This window comes from Lontra canadensis, unplaced genomic scaffold, assembly GCF_010015895.1.
Source record: "Lontra canadensis isolate GAN:19392208 unplaced genomic scaffold, GSC_riverotter_1.0 scaffold63, whole genome shotgun sequence".
Classification (NCBI taxonomy): Eukaryota; Metazoa; Chordata; class Mammalia; order Carnivora; family Mustelidae; genus Lontra; species Lontra canadensis.
Genome location: NW_022631057.1, coordinates 5,259,532 through 5,280,699, shown reverse-complemented (window position 1 = coordinate 5,280,699; position 21,168 = coordinate 5,259,532). Strand labels below are relative to the sequence as shown.

The 21,168-nt window shown below is 37.4% G+C and overlaps 1 protein-coding gene across 1 annotated transcript in view; it reads right to left on the bottom strand.

Moving 5' to 3' along the window:
• NEK7 (NIMA related kinase 7) overlaps positions 1-21,168 on the bottom strand; it is a 149,139-nt gene that overhangs the window by 91,917 nt on the left and 36,054 nt on the right. Inside the window, exon 2 of the mRNA XM_032878204.1 lies at positions 1,367-1,451. Within this exon, the coding sequence (XP_032734095.1) occupies positions 1,367-1,423 (57 nt within the window). The 5' untranslated portion in view covers positions 1,424-1,451. The remainder of the gene's footprint in view (positions 1-1,366; positions 1,452-21,168) is intronic.

Sequence of the window (21,168 nt, the reverse complement as noted above, 5' to 3'; positions counted from 1 at the left end):
TAGAGACAAGAAAATGTCCACATAAAATAACACAAAGGTTATTTTATAAATACCGTAAGACATATAAAGAATGTCTATCATCAGGTTTCCAAGAAAAGATATTACATTCAGAAAATCAGAAAAAATTTCACGATAGAAATGGCATTTTAGGTAGTGCCTGAAAGATGGGCAGGAGTTCAAAAGTTGGAGAGACAAATGAAGGTGCCAAGTGAACAAAATCACAGAGGCAGAAAAGGTGGTGTACGTGTAGGCAGTATTTTCGGGACTGTGTTTTAGACACCAACCCTGGAAGAAGTCAATAGACACTTTAAAAAAAGTCTCACTGGGGTCCCACAGTCAAGTAAAGGTAAAAAACACTACACCCTATGTCCTCTTGGAAATTTAAAATGCACATTAGAATAAGAAAGGCTCTGAGCAAGGATAGTCATAAAGTAACTGTGAGCCCAAGTCCCCCCAACCTATGACTACAGAACTCATTTGAAAGAACATCCATCAATTCTTCCAACAATTTCAGAATTACTATCTAAGCAAAACTGAGATAAGATAAGCAGAGTAAATTTGAGACATATTACAGAATGCCTCATACACAAAACGGAGAAATATGGCTTTTATGAATGACAATAAAAATGAGGTTTTGCCCCCATGGGGGTGTTTGTGATTGCAACCCTATCATTACACCCTGAGCTTAATGGGAAGCTTTGTATAATAGGAAGTATTCCTTTTACTTCATTTCATTTTACAAAAAAGCAAGCAACCACCTAACAGGAGAAACATACTACACGTGAGAGAACATGAGAAAAGTAGCAATAATGGAAGGCAATTGTGGATAAGGCAGATCAGCCAGCCAAAGCAAAGACGGGACCAAATACACAGGCATCCCCACAAGGTGGGCACAGCCTCAATGTGTGTTCTTTTTTCTGTTAGTCTAATATTAACTCTCAAAGCCTACAGGTCATTCAATTAAGTCAAAATCTAAAGCTGCCAGCTTTTTAATGTTTGTACATGAGAATTAAGTATTCTAAAACAATATCTAAAAATATACACAATTCTGGGGCACCTGGGTGGCTCAGTGGGTTAAAGCCTCTGCCTTCGCCTCAGGTCATGATCCCAGGGTCCTGGGATGGAGCCCCGTGCTCGGCGGGGAGCCTGCTTCCCTTCCTCTCTCTCTCTGCCTGCCTCTCTGCCTATTTGTGATTTCTGTCTGTCAAATAAATAAAAAAGAAAAGAAAAGAAATACACACAATTCTGACTAAAACTTGGAATTCATAATTAGCATTTTGGGGGGCTATTTTATTCCTTAAAGGAACTTTTATACACACACACACACACACACACACACACACCAGCCTTCATTAGAAGAAATTACCTGTGGTTGGAACTGGGGAACAGGTGGCCCTTGCATTCCTTGTGATTGCTCATCCATTGTCTAAAGCAACAGGAACTTTAGAACTCTGCAAAAATATAAAGTTGTAATTTAAATGACATAATCATTACCAAGTCATGTTGCTCATCATATGCCTAAGGCTTGCATTCAAATATTGGATTTACCTAATGTTTCAAAAAGCATCCATTAAGATATATGCCATACTCTTCTAACTGTCATTTGCTAAATCCAAGCTCTGTTTAGCTAAAACAAAAGGTATTCACTGTCTCAACTAAGTCCACTTCAAATTAGTATCATGTGCTTAGAAAAATCCTATTTTATGAGATGAAATTCTCTCTTCTCCATTAAACCTCACACACCAGGCTTCCCCTCCCCATGCAATATGCAAAGATAATTACCATAAGCTTCCCATAAATGTGGTAAATGTTCTACAATTCTAAAATGCACCTTATCTTCATATTCTAAAAATGTTAGTACTTTCGTTATGTATGTCCAACCATACTTCTTACTGTAATTTTTAGGTTTAAACTTAAAAGGCCAGTCCTCCTATGAAGGGGTTTCCTTTTTTATGAATACTTAGTAAAGTATGCAAAGTATGCATACTTTGTATGCATACACTCAGCCATAACTCAGTTAACATAAACTGAAGACTAATTCTATGTCACTAATTCTATGTTTACTACTAATTCTTTTTTTTTAAAAACATTTTATTTATTTATTTGACAGAGAGAGAGATCACAAGTAGGCAGAGAGGCAGGTAGAGAGAGAGCAGCAGAGAGCCCGATGAGGGGCTCGATCCCAGGACCCTGAGATCATGACCTGAGCAGTGGCTTAACCCGCTGAGCCACCCAGGTGCCCCTCTACTACTAATTCTGCCACCTACTGCACCTACTGTAGTTCAAGAACTGAACTACAAATAAGACACAGCTACTGTTCCACCCAACACTTTTTCTACACAACTTCAATTATTTCTAGGTTCCTTACAAATGTTATTTTATAACTAAAATATAATGTAAGGGTTGAAAAACTAGGATCCATTTAAATGGGATTAACAGAGAAACTAAAACACAACCTCACTTCATTATACTCTTTAAAAAAACAGTTAAAAATGACTATTTGTAAATATTTCCTTCCATTCTGTAACTTGTCTTTTTTAAAACCTTTCTAATGGCATCTTTCAATTAACTAATGAACAGAAATTCATAAATTTAGTATGGTCTAATCAGTCATTCCTTTATAACATCTTTGTGTACTATTTAAGAATTATTCCTATACTTCAATTTCTCATACATTATCTTCTAACATAAGCTAATTATTGTTTTACCTTTCAAGTTTAGATCTATAATTGACTTGGAATTAAATTTTTGTATGATACAAGGTAAAGTCAATATTAGGCTTTTTTCTATATGGATATCCAATTGAGTTCAAATAATATATTAAAATGATCAGCCCCCACAACACTACTACTATGTCATCCTTTCCATATATCAAATGGTAACATATATTTACATAAACACACATGCATCCCCACACATACTGCAAACTTGCTGAACTCACTTATTAGTCCAAGTAGATTTGGGGGGGATTCTTGCCTTATTTTAATGACTAGAACTTCCAGTGCAATGAACCTAAGTAGAGAGTAGACATTCTTTTATTGTTCCTAGCAGGAAGAAAGTGTTGGGAAGGAAAAATTTTCCTTTACTATTCAAGATTCTTCTAGCTGCTATAAGAATCAAATTGGCATGAGACAGAGTAACAGGAGAAAAGTCTGATAAAATATATACCTTCTCTATATATATATATATATATATATATAGAAACAACTCAGGAAAATAGAGCAACTCCCCCAAACAGTCAAAGCCATCAACTTAAATACCATCTTTAGCTAAAGATGAAAGATGTTGGGACTCAGTTATGGGAGGTTACCAGGAAAAGCACAATAAACAAGAGTAAGGTTGTTATGCAGATCAACTCATTGCCATCTCTATCAGTAATAGTTTCTAGAAATTGAGTCAAACCCTCTTCCTGGTACAGCAAGGAAGACACCTTACTAATGGAGATTTTTTTATAAATATAAATGTCTCATAAAAAAGGGTAACTTATACTCAGTTTTCAGAACTTGATGTTTGCAGCATCTTAAAAATAACCAGCTTGGGGCACCTAGGTGGCTCAGTGGGTTAAGCCCCTGCCTTCAGCTCAGGTCATGATCCCAGGGTCCTGGGATCGAGCCCCACATTGGGTTCTCTGCTCAGCGGGGAGCCTGCTTCCCCCTCTCTCTGCCTGCCTCTCTGCCTACTTGTGATCTCTGTCAAATAAATAAATAAAATCTTTTAGAAAATAAGTAAATAAATAACCAGCTTAAAATAATCAAAATGCCAAAGAGATATATTTTAGAAAAATATGCTCCCTTACAAAAGCATTTTTCATATGAATAAAAGATATACATTCTTCATAATGTCTTAATTTATCAGACTGAGATAGTGCCCTTCTATTCTTACTTTGCTAAGAGATTTTATAAAGAATAATGTTAAATTTTTGTCAAATGCTTTTTATGTATCTGAGATGATTATACAGTTTTTTTTTGTTAAAATGTTCAAGTACGGTGATTCATTTTGATGTTAAGCCGGTATTCACTTCTGGGATGAACATCATTTAGTCACGACTATAACCATATTTTCTATTTCTGGACTGGATTTTATATAGTGTTCGATCCAAGGAGAGGAGGAGAGGGAAGGAGAAAGAGAACTCTAATAATGAATTAGAGTATCTTTTACTGTGAAATCTAAATCATTAAAATCAGTATTTCACATCTAGTGTCCCATAAGTACTTTCAAAAACATTCACGAAAAAAAGGGCTTCCAGGTCTAAGACCTCTGTGAAATACTACTTGCTATGTATATTGTTCTTAGAACATCATAATAAATGCCAGCACACTAAAGGATCCAAGCAGGCCTGAAACTGATAACAAATTCACTGAAAGCCTCATTTATATTTAACTTATTTAATCATAAAATGTTTTCTTTGTGTAACATTTTCTAATATCCCACAGCTTGACTAATACCAAGAACAAACCTGAGAAGTTTGTGCTAGATTATAATAAGGTGGGTTTTATACTATTGAATGACAATGTGTAAGTCAATAAAATTATGAAGGAAGCCAAAGTAAAAAACAAAACAAAACAAAACAAAAACACCAAACCAATAAACTCAAAGAAACCATATGAGTAATTTAACTTAACATCTGCATAACAAGGAACTCACTTCTACTGTATTCCTGACAAATGTCAAAAAGCCTCTGCTTGGAAAATTAACATCTGTATGAAGTACTCATATTTCATGTAAGCTTAATAAGTACAATGAATAAAAAGCAACGGAGTTTTCTTCGCATAGTATCTAACATGGTTCCATGTGTCACTACATTCTTCATACTATTACAAAATAAGAATATGTCAACGATTATATATTGATTTTATACCACTATCATATTTTCAAAGGTTAAAAATATTCATATTTTATCTTTCTACTAATCTCCTAAATAAAATAAAAACCCATCTTAAGATATAAAATACGTTAATTATGTATTCAGCCTTCTAGATTATAAATTCCATGTTGCAGGGACCTATATGTGTCATCCATAGCTGTGTCCCCAGGGCTTAGGTCAATGTTTGGCAGAAAATAGATGCTGAATCAACATTTATTTAATTAACGGATGCATGTATGTCTGCCATAAAAAGATCAAATAATTCTTGTTACAGTTTAATAAGTCTAAAGTGAATGATGAGAAAAATCATAATCAAATTCAACAAATCTGGCAAACTTCAATCAAAAAAGGGTGCCCAACCCTGCTCAGCAGAGAGCCTGCTTCTCTCTCTCCCTCTGCCTGCTGCTCTGCTTACTTGTGTTCTCTATCTCTCTGTCAAATAAATAAATAAAGTCTTAAAAAAAAAAAAAAAGAAAAAAAAAAAGGGTGCCCAAAGAAGGTGTTGCCTAAATTGGGTTTTAAATAATGAAGAGGAAAAGTTAACAAGGTTTAGATGAGCCAAGGAAGAGAGGAATTCTGGGAAGAACAAAAAACACATCAAAATACTCAAAAGCAGAGCACAACACCTTATAAGTAGCTTCAAATATAAGTTGGCAGATAGTAGGAGATAGGGGGTGGAGTTAGTAGTGGGTTACTTTAACAACACAGAGAGGTGTCAGTTCATGAAAAAATGATGGTATTTACTTTATTCAGTTGGTACTAGAGAGTTAATGTTGGGTTTCAAGCAGCTAAGAGAGAGGATTTCACTATTTGTGAAAGTAGTCTTTCTTGCCATGTGACAGAGTAGAGGAATTCACAACCATAAACAAGATCAGTTAAGAAGCTATGACAACAGGCAAGGGATGAAAAAGCCCCTCATCAAGATCTTTTTTTTTTTTTTTTTAAGATTTTATTTATTTGGGAGAAAAAGAGAGAATGAGCAGTGGGGAGGGGCAGAAGGGGAGAGAGAGAGAAGCAGACTCCCTCCTAAGCAGGAAGCCTGACATGGGACTTGATCCCAGAGATCATGACCTGATCTGAAGGCAGATGCTTGACGGAGTGAGCCACCCAGCTGCCCCCGTGGTCCTCTTGACCTCACCCTGCTTTCAACACAACTATCTCACTTTCCCAAAATGTTCTGTGACCTCTTATTGTTCTCACTTTTCTCCCACACCAGACCTATTCTAAGTTCCCTTTTCTATCTAACATTTATATTGGAGTGCTCTAAGACCTAAATCTTTTTTGAGGGGCACCTGGGTGGCTCAGTCAGTTGAGCATCTGACTCTTGGTTTCAGCTCAGCTCATGCTCTCATGGGACAGGGTACTGAGCCCTGCCTCAACTCTGTGCTCAGTGCAGAGTCTTGAAGATTCTCTCCCTCTACCGCTCCCCCAACTCATGTGTGCACGCACTCGCCACCCCTCCTAAAATAATTAATTTACAAAAAATCTTTTTTTAAAAAACCTGTTGTCTCTGCTGAAGTCATACCATCCAGTCCCATGACTTTGAATATGGTCTCTATATAATTACTCTGAAATCTCTATCTCTCCCACAGGTGTATGGTCTAAGCTCTGGGCTATCAATACCAATATCCAACTGTCTATCTGATACCGCCTTGAATTGAGGATTCCATCTCCCATCCTTCCAAAAAAATAAAATAAAATAATGCTTTTCCTTTAATATTTTTTCTCTTTATATGTATCATCATCTACTCAGCTGGTCTGGCCCCCAAATTCTCAAGCTTCTGGGGGGGGGCCTCTGGACCTCTTTATCTGAGGATCCCAAAGATCTTTTGTTCATGTGGGTCATGTCTCTATCAGTATTTTGCATAATTGAAATTAAAACTGAAAAATGATTAAAATACATACTAACTCATTTACAAATAACAGCAATAACACTATTACATGTTTATGCATATTTTTATGAAAAATATCTACATTTTAAAAAATCAGAAGAGGCACTGACTTATATTTTGCAAGTTTCTTTAATGTCTGTCTTCAGAGAAGCAGCTTCTACATCAATCTGTTCAAATATGTTGTTTTGGCAGAAATATATTTTTAAAAATCTGGTCTTATACAAATGTATAGCTGGAAAACAGAAGAGTATTTTGATAACCAATATGGATATCACTGTGGATAGTCTCCTTTGATAATACACCAAACTTGACAGGTGGCAAATTCTTAAAGGTTAACTGCCATGTAGATGCTCAAATCAATGAACTTTTATACTCTGTTATGTTAAAATCCAATGGTCTCTCTTGCCCTTTGAATAGACCTTTTACTCATGCTTGATTTTGTAACACCACACATTGGTCATCTGGAAAATTTTCGTTCACTGGGTTACTCAGATCATCAAATGTTGACCATTTCATTATACAAATAAAAAAAAATTTTCCTTAATACTACAACTAATCTCATCAAAAAAGTCTTTCTATACCAGGAAGATGTCAAGGTCATAGTGATAAATGTAACTTCTCCAAAATTCCAATTTTTCTTTCGAACGTTCGAATCTTGTCATTAGTGACAAACAGTGTCAATTATTTTTCTTTAAATGACTGGCACTTAATTTTCAAGAAAATGTCTACAGGGAGCACCTGGGTGGCTCAGTGGGTTAAAGCCTCTGCCTCCGGCTCAGGTCATGATCTCAGAGTCCTGGGATCGAGCCCCGCATCGGGCTCTCTGCTCAGCAGGGAGCCTGCTTCCTCCTCTCTCCCTGCCTGCCTCTCGGCCTACTTGTGATCTCTGTCTGTCAAATAAATAAATAAAATCTTAAAAAAAAAAAAAAAAGAAAGAAAGAAAGAAAATGTCTACAAAGCACCCAGGTCTGAAGAACCAAAGTTTGTCTTTCAGTCATTCTTTCAAGTAAAAACAGTGCTCCGTGAAAACAGCAGCTCTCGGCTTGCTCTTCAAAGAACTGCACAAATGCTTCTCCTTGATACAACTTTGATTTGGTGCAGCAGTACTAAATTAAGTATACTTCCCATTTCATCACACATATTAAAAGACATGTACTCAAAGGTCAAGATTTGATTTAAGAAAATAATACTCTATGCTTCAACAAAGACATCTAAAAATGAAAGTCACTTTTTTATTAAAATTCAGAACATTTAAACAACACAAAGACTAGTACAGTCTAGAGTGCACACTGACTCAAGCTAAGACATCAATGGCTTAAAAATAATGTCTTAGGGGCATCTGGGTGGCTCAGTGGGTTAAGCCTCTGCCTTCCGCTCAGGTCATGATCCCAGGGTCCTGGGACCGAGCGCCGCATCGGGCTCTCTGCTCAGTGGGCAATCTGCTTCCCCCTCTCTCTCTGCCTGCTGCTCCCTGTACTTGTGATCTTCTCTCTGTCAAATAAATAAATAACAAATTTTGTAAAAAATAATGTCTTAGTATTACAAAAATTGTCTGATCTTGCAAACCACTTGAAACAGACTCAAGGCTCCTACCCAACCTTCCACCTCCACCATCCCCAGAAGTCTGCAGATCACACTTTCAGGAAAAGGTGGTCTAATCAAAAACCTAAAATTCATTCTTTATTCTTTTCCCCCGCTTCACTTCCCAGTTCCCCGTATCTAACACATCAGTAAATGCCATTTGTTCTATTTCCAAAATACATCTTAGATTTGTCCACAGTCTTCTATCACCACAATAAGACCCTGAAGTTATCATTATATCTCCACCAGGAGCTACTACAATACCCTACTAATTGGCCCTCTTTTCCGCATTTTCACAGTGATATTTTGAAAGCGTAAATCACCTCATAACACTCTCATTGCACTTAGACTAAAATCCCAGCTCCTCGCCAAAGCTACAGGGCGCTAGTAAGATTACCACAAAATACTGGATATTATGTTTGCCTACTGGATTTGTATTTTTGTCAAGTCATCAAGTGAAAAGGAAGGAAAAAAGAGACAGGATTTCTAATAAAAATTATAGGAAAACAAGAAGAGTAATAAATCTTTCAATTTTGTAAAAAAACAGACATTATTTCCCCTGACTGAATTAGAATAGGTCTAAAATAAAATAGCTAATCGTATTCTGAAAGAACAAAAATGCTGTATTTTCATTGCAAAATTAAGTCCATTGTTTATGAATTCCTACTCCTATTCCTATAAAATGTATATGGTTAATGTGTTTGTAGGAATGGCATATTGAAAAAAAGTAGGATGCAGATAACCAGAGAAATGTGTAAACTGTTAAGTATAAGCTTTTTTGATTTGGGATAATTTGTGGGTAATGTTTTTTCAAGACACTGAAATGAGGAAAAGTTCATAGCACTTGGCAAATATCTTTGTCTTCGAACTAAATCTTTTTAGAGCTGTTGCTATACTTTAGGCATGTTCCCTAAAACAGCTAAAAGAAGGATTCTACATTAAAATGAAAATAAGTATCCAATGAAATATCATTTGAAGGTTGACTGAAGCATCCCTGAGGAACAAAATAAAGGTTGAGTAAACCAGACTAATGTTTTTATTACGGTTCTTGCTGACACCTGCTGGTTCAATTTTATCTTCCTCCTTAATATATATTGATGTGTTAAAAGTCTCAGATATGAAGCTTTGTACCACAAAAAAAGAATCCTTAGATGAATCCATGGACCACTGACTCAAAAACTAAATGAGCACACATTACTCAACTAATCGCCTCCCATATCCATTGACTTATTGAAATCAGTGTTTGGCTTTACTGTAACTCACTTCCCAATTAATTTAATTAATTAAATTATTACCTAATATTTTGATTCTGCCTTCTTTAATTCTGAGACTTAAAGTCTAAGAATTCTAAGATTAAAGTTACATTCTTTACTTAACCTGCAAAAGCTAAGTGGATCACATTACTAGAACTCAAAAATGCCAAAAAGTAGATGTCTTTAAAAATATACCGGTAATTTTTGGTTTGCTTTAGCAAATCCAAAATCCTGTACTTGTAAAACAGTTATACATGAGACTTATTAAGACCTCAAAATTTTACTGTCTCTTCACCACCCTCCTTTGCTCTAAACTCATTATAAAACAATATGGAAAAGAAGTGGCACTTTCTTCCTCTGTGAAACTTCAGTGTTTCAAATTCTTAACAAAAATAAATAAATAAATTTAAATGCCTCTTTAAGAAAAAGAACTACTATATAATAGTAAGCCACCTTTTTACTTATCTTTTTACTACTGTTTCTCTAGTTCAGCAAACCTAATAAGAAACAGACTCCACATTTTCATTAATATAAATTTTATATTTATTAATCTAAATATGGTTATTTCATTTAAAATTATTGCTTTTATTAAATTTCTATTAATTCTATAAAATTAATATTTCTATTAGATAGGGGAAAGGATTAACTCCAATGCAAGAACGTACCTAATGTAACGTAATGTAATGTAGGAGCAGGCCAAAAACAAAGTGTGCAGAGTAGGCTGAGTAAATACTTTTCCTTCATTTCTTAATTATGCATTAATGTATTTTTCTCATCGTAAATAATTATTTAAACCTAAATATTAGTTATTTTCTAATATAGGATTTTAAATAAAATTAACCTTGAGTACATCCTATGAATCAGCCAACCCTGGCTGGCCATCAGGATCATGTGTGGAGGTTTACAGGGTTTTTTATTTGGTTGCTTTCACCACCGCCCCACCACCCCACCCCAACCCATTCCCATCCTCTGATTCTGATTGGACAGATCTGTGAGTAGAACCTGTATTTCTCCATTAAAAAACAAATAAGTAAAAAGACAGGTAATAATGATGCACAACTAGATTTGAGAACTACACAGTATTTGAATATAACAGGTAGTGAGTTCAGTCAATATGCAATTTAGCTCTTTGCGTCCAGGAGCATCACTACGGCTGAAAATGATGAGCAAGGGCTGCCCAACTGGCACGTGCACTGGCCCCATTAATAACGCTGTTTTAGACTCAGGCAAAGAACACGGAGGAAGCAGCTCAGGCTCCACTTCCTTCTGAGTCTAAACTAGATCCAAACAGAAACAAGCAATGTGTTTTTACTCAGGGACACTGACTAGTAACTTCGTGGAAGGAGGAGAAAGGGGGGCTGTAGTAGCAGCAGGAGCTCTGGAGGATCCCAATGGATTCCTGCCATTGTCAATACTGTCATTCTTTTATGTTATGAAGTATTTTTTTTTTTAAAGGAAAACTGAGGCAGAAAGCAAACATCTCAGGCACATACAGAAGTCTCTTGTGAATATCTCCTTGTTTAAAGACTACCTGAAGTCCTAGTAAAGGACTAGTAAAGTTTCAAATTCATATATAAACTGAATACTCCCCAAATTATACTATTTGGAATAGTTATTTTAGACAATACCTATAAATGAGTTTATTTTAAAAATAATAAAGATACAGGCCTAAGCTACTGAACTTAAAAAAAATTAACCATCTTAATACTCGCCAGTTTAAGACATGAGCCAAAGTACATTACAGCACAGCAAAAAATAAATGTTGAGACATGCTCTCATCTCTAGAGTTCTCTATTTTATCATCCAAATATGAAGACTACTACTCTTCTGAAAAGGAGCTACGAAAAACAAATTATAAAAGAAAACAGGAAGGAAGGAAAGGAGGGAGGAAAACCAAAGTAAGCCCATGGAATTCAACCTCTGTCACTTTCTAACCCACGGATTATACTAATGCTTCTTTTTCTAGGCTTTTATTAGCAGTCCCCGCTTTAGGCATGGGAGTGGGGTTGATTCTTCTCTTATTTCTGCCACTACTATTCCCGCCGTAGTATTTTACTGATTAGGAAAAGTTTTCATGTACATAATTTTACTTAACCTACTCCTCTCAATCCTTCCCCCACCAAAACGGGTTTTGCCCTGCAAAATCCAGTAAAACTGAGTCCACAATAGGATCATGTTCTCCCTTCTTTCGTAGAGTTAGGGATTACCCACAAAAATCCTTGCTTCTCTTGGCCGTTAAAGAAACAGAGTTCTTAAGTGTTGGTCTGAAACACTGCTTCTCAAACTTTTCCATGAGCTTGAGGAGAAAGCCTACCCATGGAAGCTAAGGAGTGTGGCTAGAAGTCCACGTAAAGGAGAAATCCATTCAGAGTCTTCTTTCTCTTTTTGAAAGATGAGGAAAAGTTTTCATTCTCCTCTTCACTATATAAAACATTTTCCCCCAAAAAAACTGCAAGTGTAACTGATGGCCCAGGAAGATGGTTTCAGGCACCAGGCTCACAAGGTGCAGCCCTAAGTGAGTATGACCGGTAATAACTGGACACTCTATCCCGCATCTCAGCATTGCGGAATCTAAAGGGATGTGATACATCATCTATTTCACACCCTTTGAATTTTTTTTTTTTTTGTGGAATATTATTCAGCCTTTATTTTTTTTTTTAATTTTTAATTTTTTAAATTTCTTTTCAGTGTACCAGAATTCATTGTTTATGCACCACACCCAGTGCTCCATGCAATACATGCCCTCCATAATACCCACCACCAGGCTCCCCCAACTCCCACCCCCCACCCCTTCAAAACCTTCAGGTTGTTTTTCAGAGTCCACAGTCTCTCATGGTTCATCTCCCTCCCCTTCCAATTTCCCTCAACTCACTTCTCCTCTCCATCTCCCCATGTCCACCGTGTTATTTCTTATGCTCCACAAATAAGTGAAACAATATGATAATTGACTCTCTCTGCTTGACTTATTTCACTCAGCATAATCTCTTCCAGTCCCGTCCATGTTGCTACAAAAGTTGGGTATTCATCCTTTCTGATGGAGGCATCATACTCCATAGTTTATATGGACCACATCTTCCTTATCCATTTGTCCGTTGAAGGATATCTTGATTCTTTCCACAGTTTGGCAACCGTGGCCATTGCTGCTATGAACACTGGGGTACAGATAGCCCTTCTTTTCACTACATCTGTATCTTTAACCCCCTTGAATTTTATATAATAATTCTAATCACAAAAATTAACAAACTTCAGAAATGACTAGCAGGAAGGGGAAAGGGTTACAAATGCCGTGTGAGAGTTCATGAAAATTTCATATTAAGTATTTTATGTTAAAAGCACTTATAGGGATGTCTGGGTGGCTCAGTGGGTTAAAGCCTCTGCCTTTAGCTCGGGTCATGATCCGGGGGTCCTCGGATCGAGCCCTGCATCAGGCTCTCTGCTTGGTGGGGAGCCTGCTTCCCCCTCTCTCTCTGCCTGCCTCTCTGCCTACTTGTGATGTCTCTCTGTCAAATAAATAAATAAAATCTTTTAAAAATAAATAAATAAATAAATAAATAATAAATAAAAGCACTAATAATTCCAATTGTCAATTCTAGCTTTAAAAAAAAAAAAAAAAAAAGTACCAGGAAAGCTTTTTTTGCCAACAAAGTTTTGTTTCCATTTTTTTTCTTGAGCCTCCTCATCCCTGACCCAAGAGTCTGTTTGGAGAAGGGGGAGACCAGAGGGCACAGCAGGAAGTCTGCTCCTGCACGGACTCCTGGGGAGACCGTGGGCTGCAAATGGAAGGAAGAACATGGAAGCCGAGCACCGCCTGCCTCTGGGGCTGTGAGCACAGCACTACTGAGGTGCTACAGTCATCTGCCTCCAACCCAAAAATAACACCTTCCAGAGTAGTAAGTTTCCACACTGAGGGCTGAGTCGAGTGGTTCAGTGACTGACAGGGGATCGCTACAGAGAGGAGGGCGCCAGACCAGCCCTCTCCAGTCATCCCTGCGAACAAAGACTGGGTCACATTTTTTTCATATTCCTGACAACACCTACAACGGCACTAAAACGCTAATATGATGATTGATGCCTGCGAGCACTGGAATCCTCAGTCGGTGGAACTAATGTGGAACTCCAGTGCTGCCGAGGCCACGTCTGAGTTATTTCTGGTTTGGAAACAGATGTGGCTGAAGTACCTCTGACTTTTTAGGTTCGGCCAAAAAGAGTCAGCAGACTGGATGCCCAAGATGAATGATTGTAATAAACTGTCCTCAGACATGAAATTTTAGCTCGGTGCTAAGTCCAAACTACAGTGTTCTTTGTGACTGCTGCAGAGTTTATAAAAAGCCTTCTGCTGAACAAAGGGCCTCCCAATTCTGATGGCTTTGAACCAGAGTTTGTCTCAAGCCAGTTGCAATATATCACTGATTTTGAAATAAAGCTTAAATGTGACTTTTCAAGTGCTTCTTGTTAATGGTCACTGCGCGGCAAAGGCCACACCTCCCACCCTTACTGCTTCCTCGACACTTAACACATCTCCAGCACAGAAACCCTAAATGTCTCTCAGTGTCACCTGTACTCTCCTGATAGACTATCAACGGAGTGAGGTTCCAGAGAGAGAAGAAATGGGAACAGAAAAGCAATTTTAAAAATCAAGTGAGGACATTAAGAGAGAAGACAGAAAAATGCACTTTTTAAGCTACAGCCAATTCCTTAGAATATTAATGATGGATTCTATAAAAAGAACTGAATCTCTTGAGTTTGATCATCTAAAACAGAGATCAACAAACTTTTTCTATAAAGGGCCAGATGGTAAACATCTTAGGCTCCACAGGCCAACCTCTACTTCACTCACTCAACTCTGGAATAGCAAAGCAGCCACAGAGAATATATAAAGGAAGAGGACTGGCTGTGTTCCAGCACAATTCTATTTACAAAAAAAGGTACTGGCCACGTTTGGCCCATGGGCCACAGTTTGCCAACCTTTGATCTGAAGTAACATTTGTTACTCTTTGGCCCAGTGAAAATCTGGAATCTCAAAAGTACTCTATCAGCCCTTGTTATCTGAAACCCTCTGTAGTTAACTTGGGGCTTGCCCTTTCCTACCACAAACTCCTGGTATTTCAAATGGAATTAATAAAATGAATCAATAAGATAAAACAAAAAACAGACCTCTTAATTTCATACTGAAATAAGACTAAAATATTTTGTGGTTATCCTAAATACTTCATGAATTTAGATAGGCCCTATGGAAAGATTTCTAGTGGAGCTCATCAATTTACACTTTTTTTTTTTTAAAGATTTTATTTATTTATTTGACAGACAGAGTTCACAAGTAGGCAGAGAGGCAGGCAGAGAGAGGGGGAAGCAGGCTCCCTGCTGAGCAGAGAGCCCAATGCGGGGTTCGATCCCATGATCCCTGGGATCATGACCTGAGCTGAAGGCAGAGGCTTTAACCCACTGAGCCATCCAGGCCCCCAATTTACACTACCATCATGCACACAAACATAACCTTCTCCCACTAAAAAGTCCACAAATTAATAAAATTATACATGGAACAAACCCCATGATCATATACCAGAAGGTGGGTTGTAAGTAAGGAGCCAGGAAGGCTTCCTACTGACCTCCAATCATTGTGTCTTTCCTTTTCCCCACTATTCTCCGCTATCTTTACCAATAACAAATAGCAAATCATTATCTCAGGCCCAGCCTCTCCCATATACAGCTCCACCTGGATTTCCTATAGACACCACAAACTCAATATCCAAAAGTGAACCAACCATTTTTCCATTTTAACCTGTTTGTACTGTCTCCAACCATAAGTATCACTATCAAAAATCCTATGGATCCCAACAACTCAAATATGATTAAGTACAAAGTCAAGGGAAGGCACCCAGTAAGTCTATTATTACAAATAATCCAAGAAACCAAAGAGAAAGCAGTTGAGAGGATAAAAAGCAAAGCAGAGATTTTGGCAGACTCATGGTGCTGGGGAAAGAAAACTGGGTACAGAAAGCACGAAGGAGCAGAGGTCTGGGTAAACACCCCAGACATTCAGCCAAGACCCCTAAGATAGACTAGCCTCCCCTTAATCAAGATGAAAGGTCATATGCCCACCAGGAAAAAAACTGAATCCTTTCTGGAGATGGTGACACCATTCAGAGTCTCTACAACTTTTCAGACACCCCTGCCACGCAATAAAAAAAAATCACCAGGCTAGCCAAGAAATCATACACAGAACCTAACAGAAGGGTTGGATGGGGGGCAGACAACAGAAACAGTCTACAAAGTAAACCAGATTTGAGAACCATCAGAGATGAACCTTAAAATAATTATGATTGATATGTTCTGTAAGTTAGTTGAAAATAAGGAGAATTTCATCCAAAAGCCGAAATTTACAAAAAGAGACACATGTACTAATCCACAACAGAAACAAACAAAAGTCCTAACTGAACGCTGGCTCAAACAGATCAAAGACGCGCGGCAATCCCCGGGGTGTGCACTAATAGAATAGTGAGAGAATGTATAACTAGCAAGGTGACAGGGCAGGGGATAGAATAACAACGACATCAACGGAACAGTTAAAAAAGGAAAGCCAAAAGGGAGGGCAAAATAGGAACAAAGAACAACTCGAACAGTAGAAAATAAATAACAGGCTTAAGTCCAAATCCATCAATAATGACATTAAATATAAATGAACTATGAATTCCAATTATAAGACAAAAATGATCAGACTTTTTAAAATTCTAAATGCCTGTGAGATAGGTCTTATAGTGGAGCGCAGGAAGATAATTTATAAGAATGTAAAAGAAATACTATGTGAACACTGGCCCAAATAGCTAGTGTAACTAAATTTAAATTAGACAAAGTAGTTGTTACAACAAAAGGCATTATTACAAATAAGGACAAATATTTCATAAAAATAAAAGACACAACAAGACAATAAGACACAACAATTCTACATTTGAATACACGGCCAAAAACCCTAAGCAGAAACCGATAGAACTCAAAGGAAAAAAGACAATTCTACAATCAAGAGTTGCAGGTTTTAAAAATACGTCTCTCAGCAACAAACACACCAAGCAGACCAAAAAAGTAAATAGTATATGCCGGAAAGAGTTAAGTTGCCCAATAACTAATGAATGGCATTAAGTGCATGCCCTGGAAAAGAACAAAGTCTGAAAATCAAAAGCTAGCATCTGCAGGGGATGCTGCGGTGGGCCCCCCAGACAGCTTTTTAGGGCTGAAGCATTCGTCCTCCACGCTGCAGGGGAAAATGGCAGCTCAGGGCTCCCAGCAGAGTCCCGCTCCAGGCAGCTGCACCCAGTGACTGGTCAGTGTGAGGGTACAAAGGTCCAGACCCCTTGCATCAATCTGAGACAATCCTGAAGGGCTATACTAGCTCCTTAATGGTCCCATGGGATTGGCTGAAGCCTTTGTTGCAAACTACACTACAATTCAACTCCTGCTCAGTCTTGTGTCCTTCCCAAGCTTGCAATGGGACAAAAGACCAATGCTGATATTTGAGGCGGGTGGGACGAAGAAACTTTCTGTTTATGTTTGGAAAACTAGGTCAAACGATCAATCTTCCCTGAAATATAGGCGGGGAGATGACTAATTTGCTTTTTAGCATCTGTGGCAGATGTATGCAAGGGAGAGGGTGGGAACGAAGGCGAGGCTGGTCAGTCTACAGTCTCTGACTCCATGCTGACCTGAGTAAGCCTCAATGTCCTCTTGGGGACAGTAGTAGCACCACTAGGTAGGACTTGGGACTTTTCGTGTACTATTGAATCTCTCAGATCTTAGAACAATATCTTATAAGTGTATTTATTCAGAATTACATAAATGAAGATTATGAGAATTACATGAATAATGAATTTAAGGCACTTAGCCCAGTGCTTGACATTTAGTAACCTATAAATGATATCTATTTTTGTTTTCAGTATGTGCAGTGATTAAGCATATCAATTTATTAAACATTAACAGAAATTTTCACAATTTGATTACACTTGTCATATTTTGTCACTTAATGGGTATGAAGATTGTTTTCTTGACATTTCTAAAAGAATAGTTTTAATTAATACAGTGTCTGCCTTACTATATAGATAGAGAGATAGCGATACACACGAGTGCTGTTTCTGTCCTTCCCTTTCTCCCTGCCTGCAATGTGGATGTGATGCCTCATGCTGAAGCAGCCATGTTGCTCCAGGAAAAAGGACAAAGAATCCGAGATACCAGTCCTGACTTCACTGAACATTACACCAAAGCCAGCAGCTATCTACACTTCCAGATTTCTCATCACCTAAGGAAAATAAACTCCCTTTTTGTTTATGCCATTGTTGTTACTTGAAGCTAAATGCATTCCTAACAGATTTGTCACATAGCTAGTGAATACAGAACAGAGATTCAAAACTAGGTCCATCTCCAAAGCCTCAAACAGGATAATTTTTCTAGGAAAGCTTATTCCAAACTGTAAATACATGTATTTTCCACATCTAAATGCTTGTTTCAAAGCCAGACAGCTGTAATCTGTAAAAAATCAAGAAGATAAATCATTCAAGAATTCTGTTCTCTTGTCATCATTTTTACTTGATTGCTGTACTGAATAAACTTGTATGACCCCTTCATGATCTTAAAGTATATAGCTTTTTATACACTACCTTGTGAACAATAATGCCCTGCTGCTGTTTCAGAAGCATTAAGCTACAGAATTAATAACATTAAACTTTTTCCAATTTTCCTACAATATAGGGGTGCATAGAGTCTGCAGTATTTTTAGTTGGCAACTTTTAATCTTCACATTAAGATCTAATTCCAAGAAGAGAAATGCCTTCTAGAAACAGAAGCAGTAACAGAAGATACATCTGCAGATACCTTTTCATTAAAAGAAGTAACTCTTTCCTCCTTAAATATGGGAGATTAATGTTTTCTTCAAACAAAAAATTCTCATATTCAGGTTAAATTTAAAAATCAAATTAAAATTTGATTTTAAAAAAGTCAATCCTTACTCTCTTTCAGTTTATAGTAACAGGGGAAATATTTTTAGTGGTTAAAATTGGTAATTGTCTTGAATCCTCTAGAGCATCCGTAACACATTCCTGTGAAATCATGTATACACAACCAAACTCAAGGAGAGTCAATAGGATTGATTCCAGAAATACATATCCAATGCTTTGGCTGCCCTAGGTCCTATGAGGAGGTCAAGGTTCCCTGTCTTTTCAGTCTAGTGAGGGATACAAACATGTCAAATATTGCAAACGTAGGCACAAATGCTCCTGGAAGCACAAAGGCCTTTAAGTTGAATAGAAATAGGGACGGGGACAGTATGACCAGCGCCAGGAAGGCTTCCCATTGACCTCCAATCATTGTGTCTTTCCTTCTTCTCACTATTCTCTGCTATCTTTACCAATACAAATAGCAAATCACTATCTCAGGCCCAGCCTCTCCTAAATAAGCTCCACCTGGATTTCCTATAGATACCACAAACTCGATATCCAAAAGTGAACTAACCATTTTCCCCCACAAACTGCCTCCAGCCATTTTCTACTTCAACTGGTAAACACTGCCATCCACTTGGTCACTCTGATAGACACTGGAATATCTTTCACTCAACCCTGTCTCTCCCACATCCAATCACAAATTATTATTAATTACCAAATTACAACAATAAAAAAGAGTGAAAATAAACAGAAAATAAAGAACATAAAATGCCACAAAACCAAAAACTGATTCTTTAAAAAATAAATAAATAATTTTAAAAATTAAGATAGGGGCACCTGGGTGGCTCAGTGGGTTAAAGCCTCTGCCTTCAGCTCAGGTCATGATCCCAGGGTCCTGGGATCGAGCCCCACATTGGGTTCTCTGCTCAGCGGGGAGCCTGCTTCCCCCTCTCTCTGCCTGCCTCTCTGCCTACTTGTGATCTCTATCTGTCAAAAAAACAAATAAAATCTAAAAAAAAAAAAAAAATTAACACAGACAAACTTATGGCAAGATTGATCAAGAGAAAAGAATGCAAGGGTAAAGAAGAAGAATCTCAGGGGGCATAACTATAAATTCAGCAGAATAAGAAATGTGGGGAGAAGGAGAGAAGAATAAAAGTAATAGTAAGAATTATTTATGTCAGTAAGTCTAAAAACCTTAAGATGAAATGGACAGTTTCCTAAAAAACACGTGTTTGTATGTGTACAAAACTAATTCTCAAATATGAAATTAAAAGAAATCAAAAAACAGCCAAGAGATTTTTGAAAAACATCACCAAGGTAAAGGGCCTTTTCCAAACAGATATCAAGAGCTATCGAAAGTACAACTGAAGCAGGAAAAAACAAGACCAATGGAACAGCCAAACAGCCCAGAACCAGAACTGCTCATGTATGAAAACTTTATGTCTGATCGAACAGTCATTACACTTTAAGTGAAAGAAGTACAGACCAGGGGTGCCTGGGTGGCTCAGTGGGTTAAAGCCTCTGCCTGCGGCTCAGGTCGTGATCCCAAGGTCTTTGGGATCGAGCTCCGCATTGGGCTCTCTGCTCAGCGGGGACCCTGCTTCCCTTCCTCTCTCTGCCTACTTGTGATCTCTCTGTAAAATAAATAAAATCTTTAAAAAAAAAAAAAAGAAAGAAAGAAGTATAGACCATTCAGTATGTGATATGGAAGCGACTGGTTGTCAATTATTTTAAATAAGAAAAAAATACACTTACACGCCTACATACATAAGAATAACCACCTTGCACTATACACAAGAATAAAGACCTAAAGGTGAAAGGTAAAACTTTAAAATTTTTGGAAGAAAACAGACAAGTATCTTCATGGCATCAAAGTAGAAAGAAATATACTTCAGGATAAAAGGTATGGCCATTAGACACTAACAAATCTAGTTTATTCATCAAGAAAGACAACTGAAAAGTGCAAAAAGAAGTTACAGACCAGAAAAAAAAAAAATACTCGAAATATATAGAACCAACTTGAAAATATTCGTAATACATAAAACCAACTTATATTAGCATCTAGGATTTGTAAAGAACTCAATAAACAAAAGATAATCCAATTTTTTCAAGACTGGCCAAAGACACGGACAGGTTATTTTCAAAAGAGCATTTGAAAAAATATTCAATCTCAGTACAAATTAAGCATATGCAAATTAAATTAACAATAGAATACCATTTCTATCCATCAACAAGCTAAAAACTTTACATTCTGGCAAAATAAAACCAAGCCATATACTGTTAAATGGAGGACAATGTCCCCATGACCTCCCAATTCCCCTTCTGGGTAATATATTCCAAAGAAATTCCCACATGTGCACAAAGACATACACAAGAATGTTTAGGGAAACAATGTTTATAACAGCAACTGTTGGAAAGAGCACTGGCTTTTGCCAAGCCCCACCTGCCCCCTCCCCCAACCCCAGAGGAGAGTAACTGCCTGGGACTGCATCACCCCTCAGGGTTCCAGTTTGAGAGCTCCTAATCCACTAAGTGAAAATAAAAGTGACTTGGAAACTTGAATGCTGATCTGTTAGTGTTTTAAGACACTTTAAACAAATAAAAGTGATATTCGGAAATACAGTAAATAAAATAACAGCTAATGCACCAAAGAA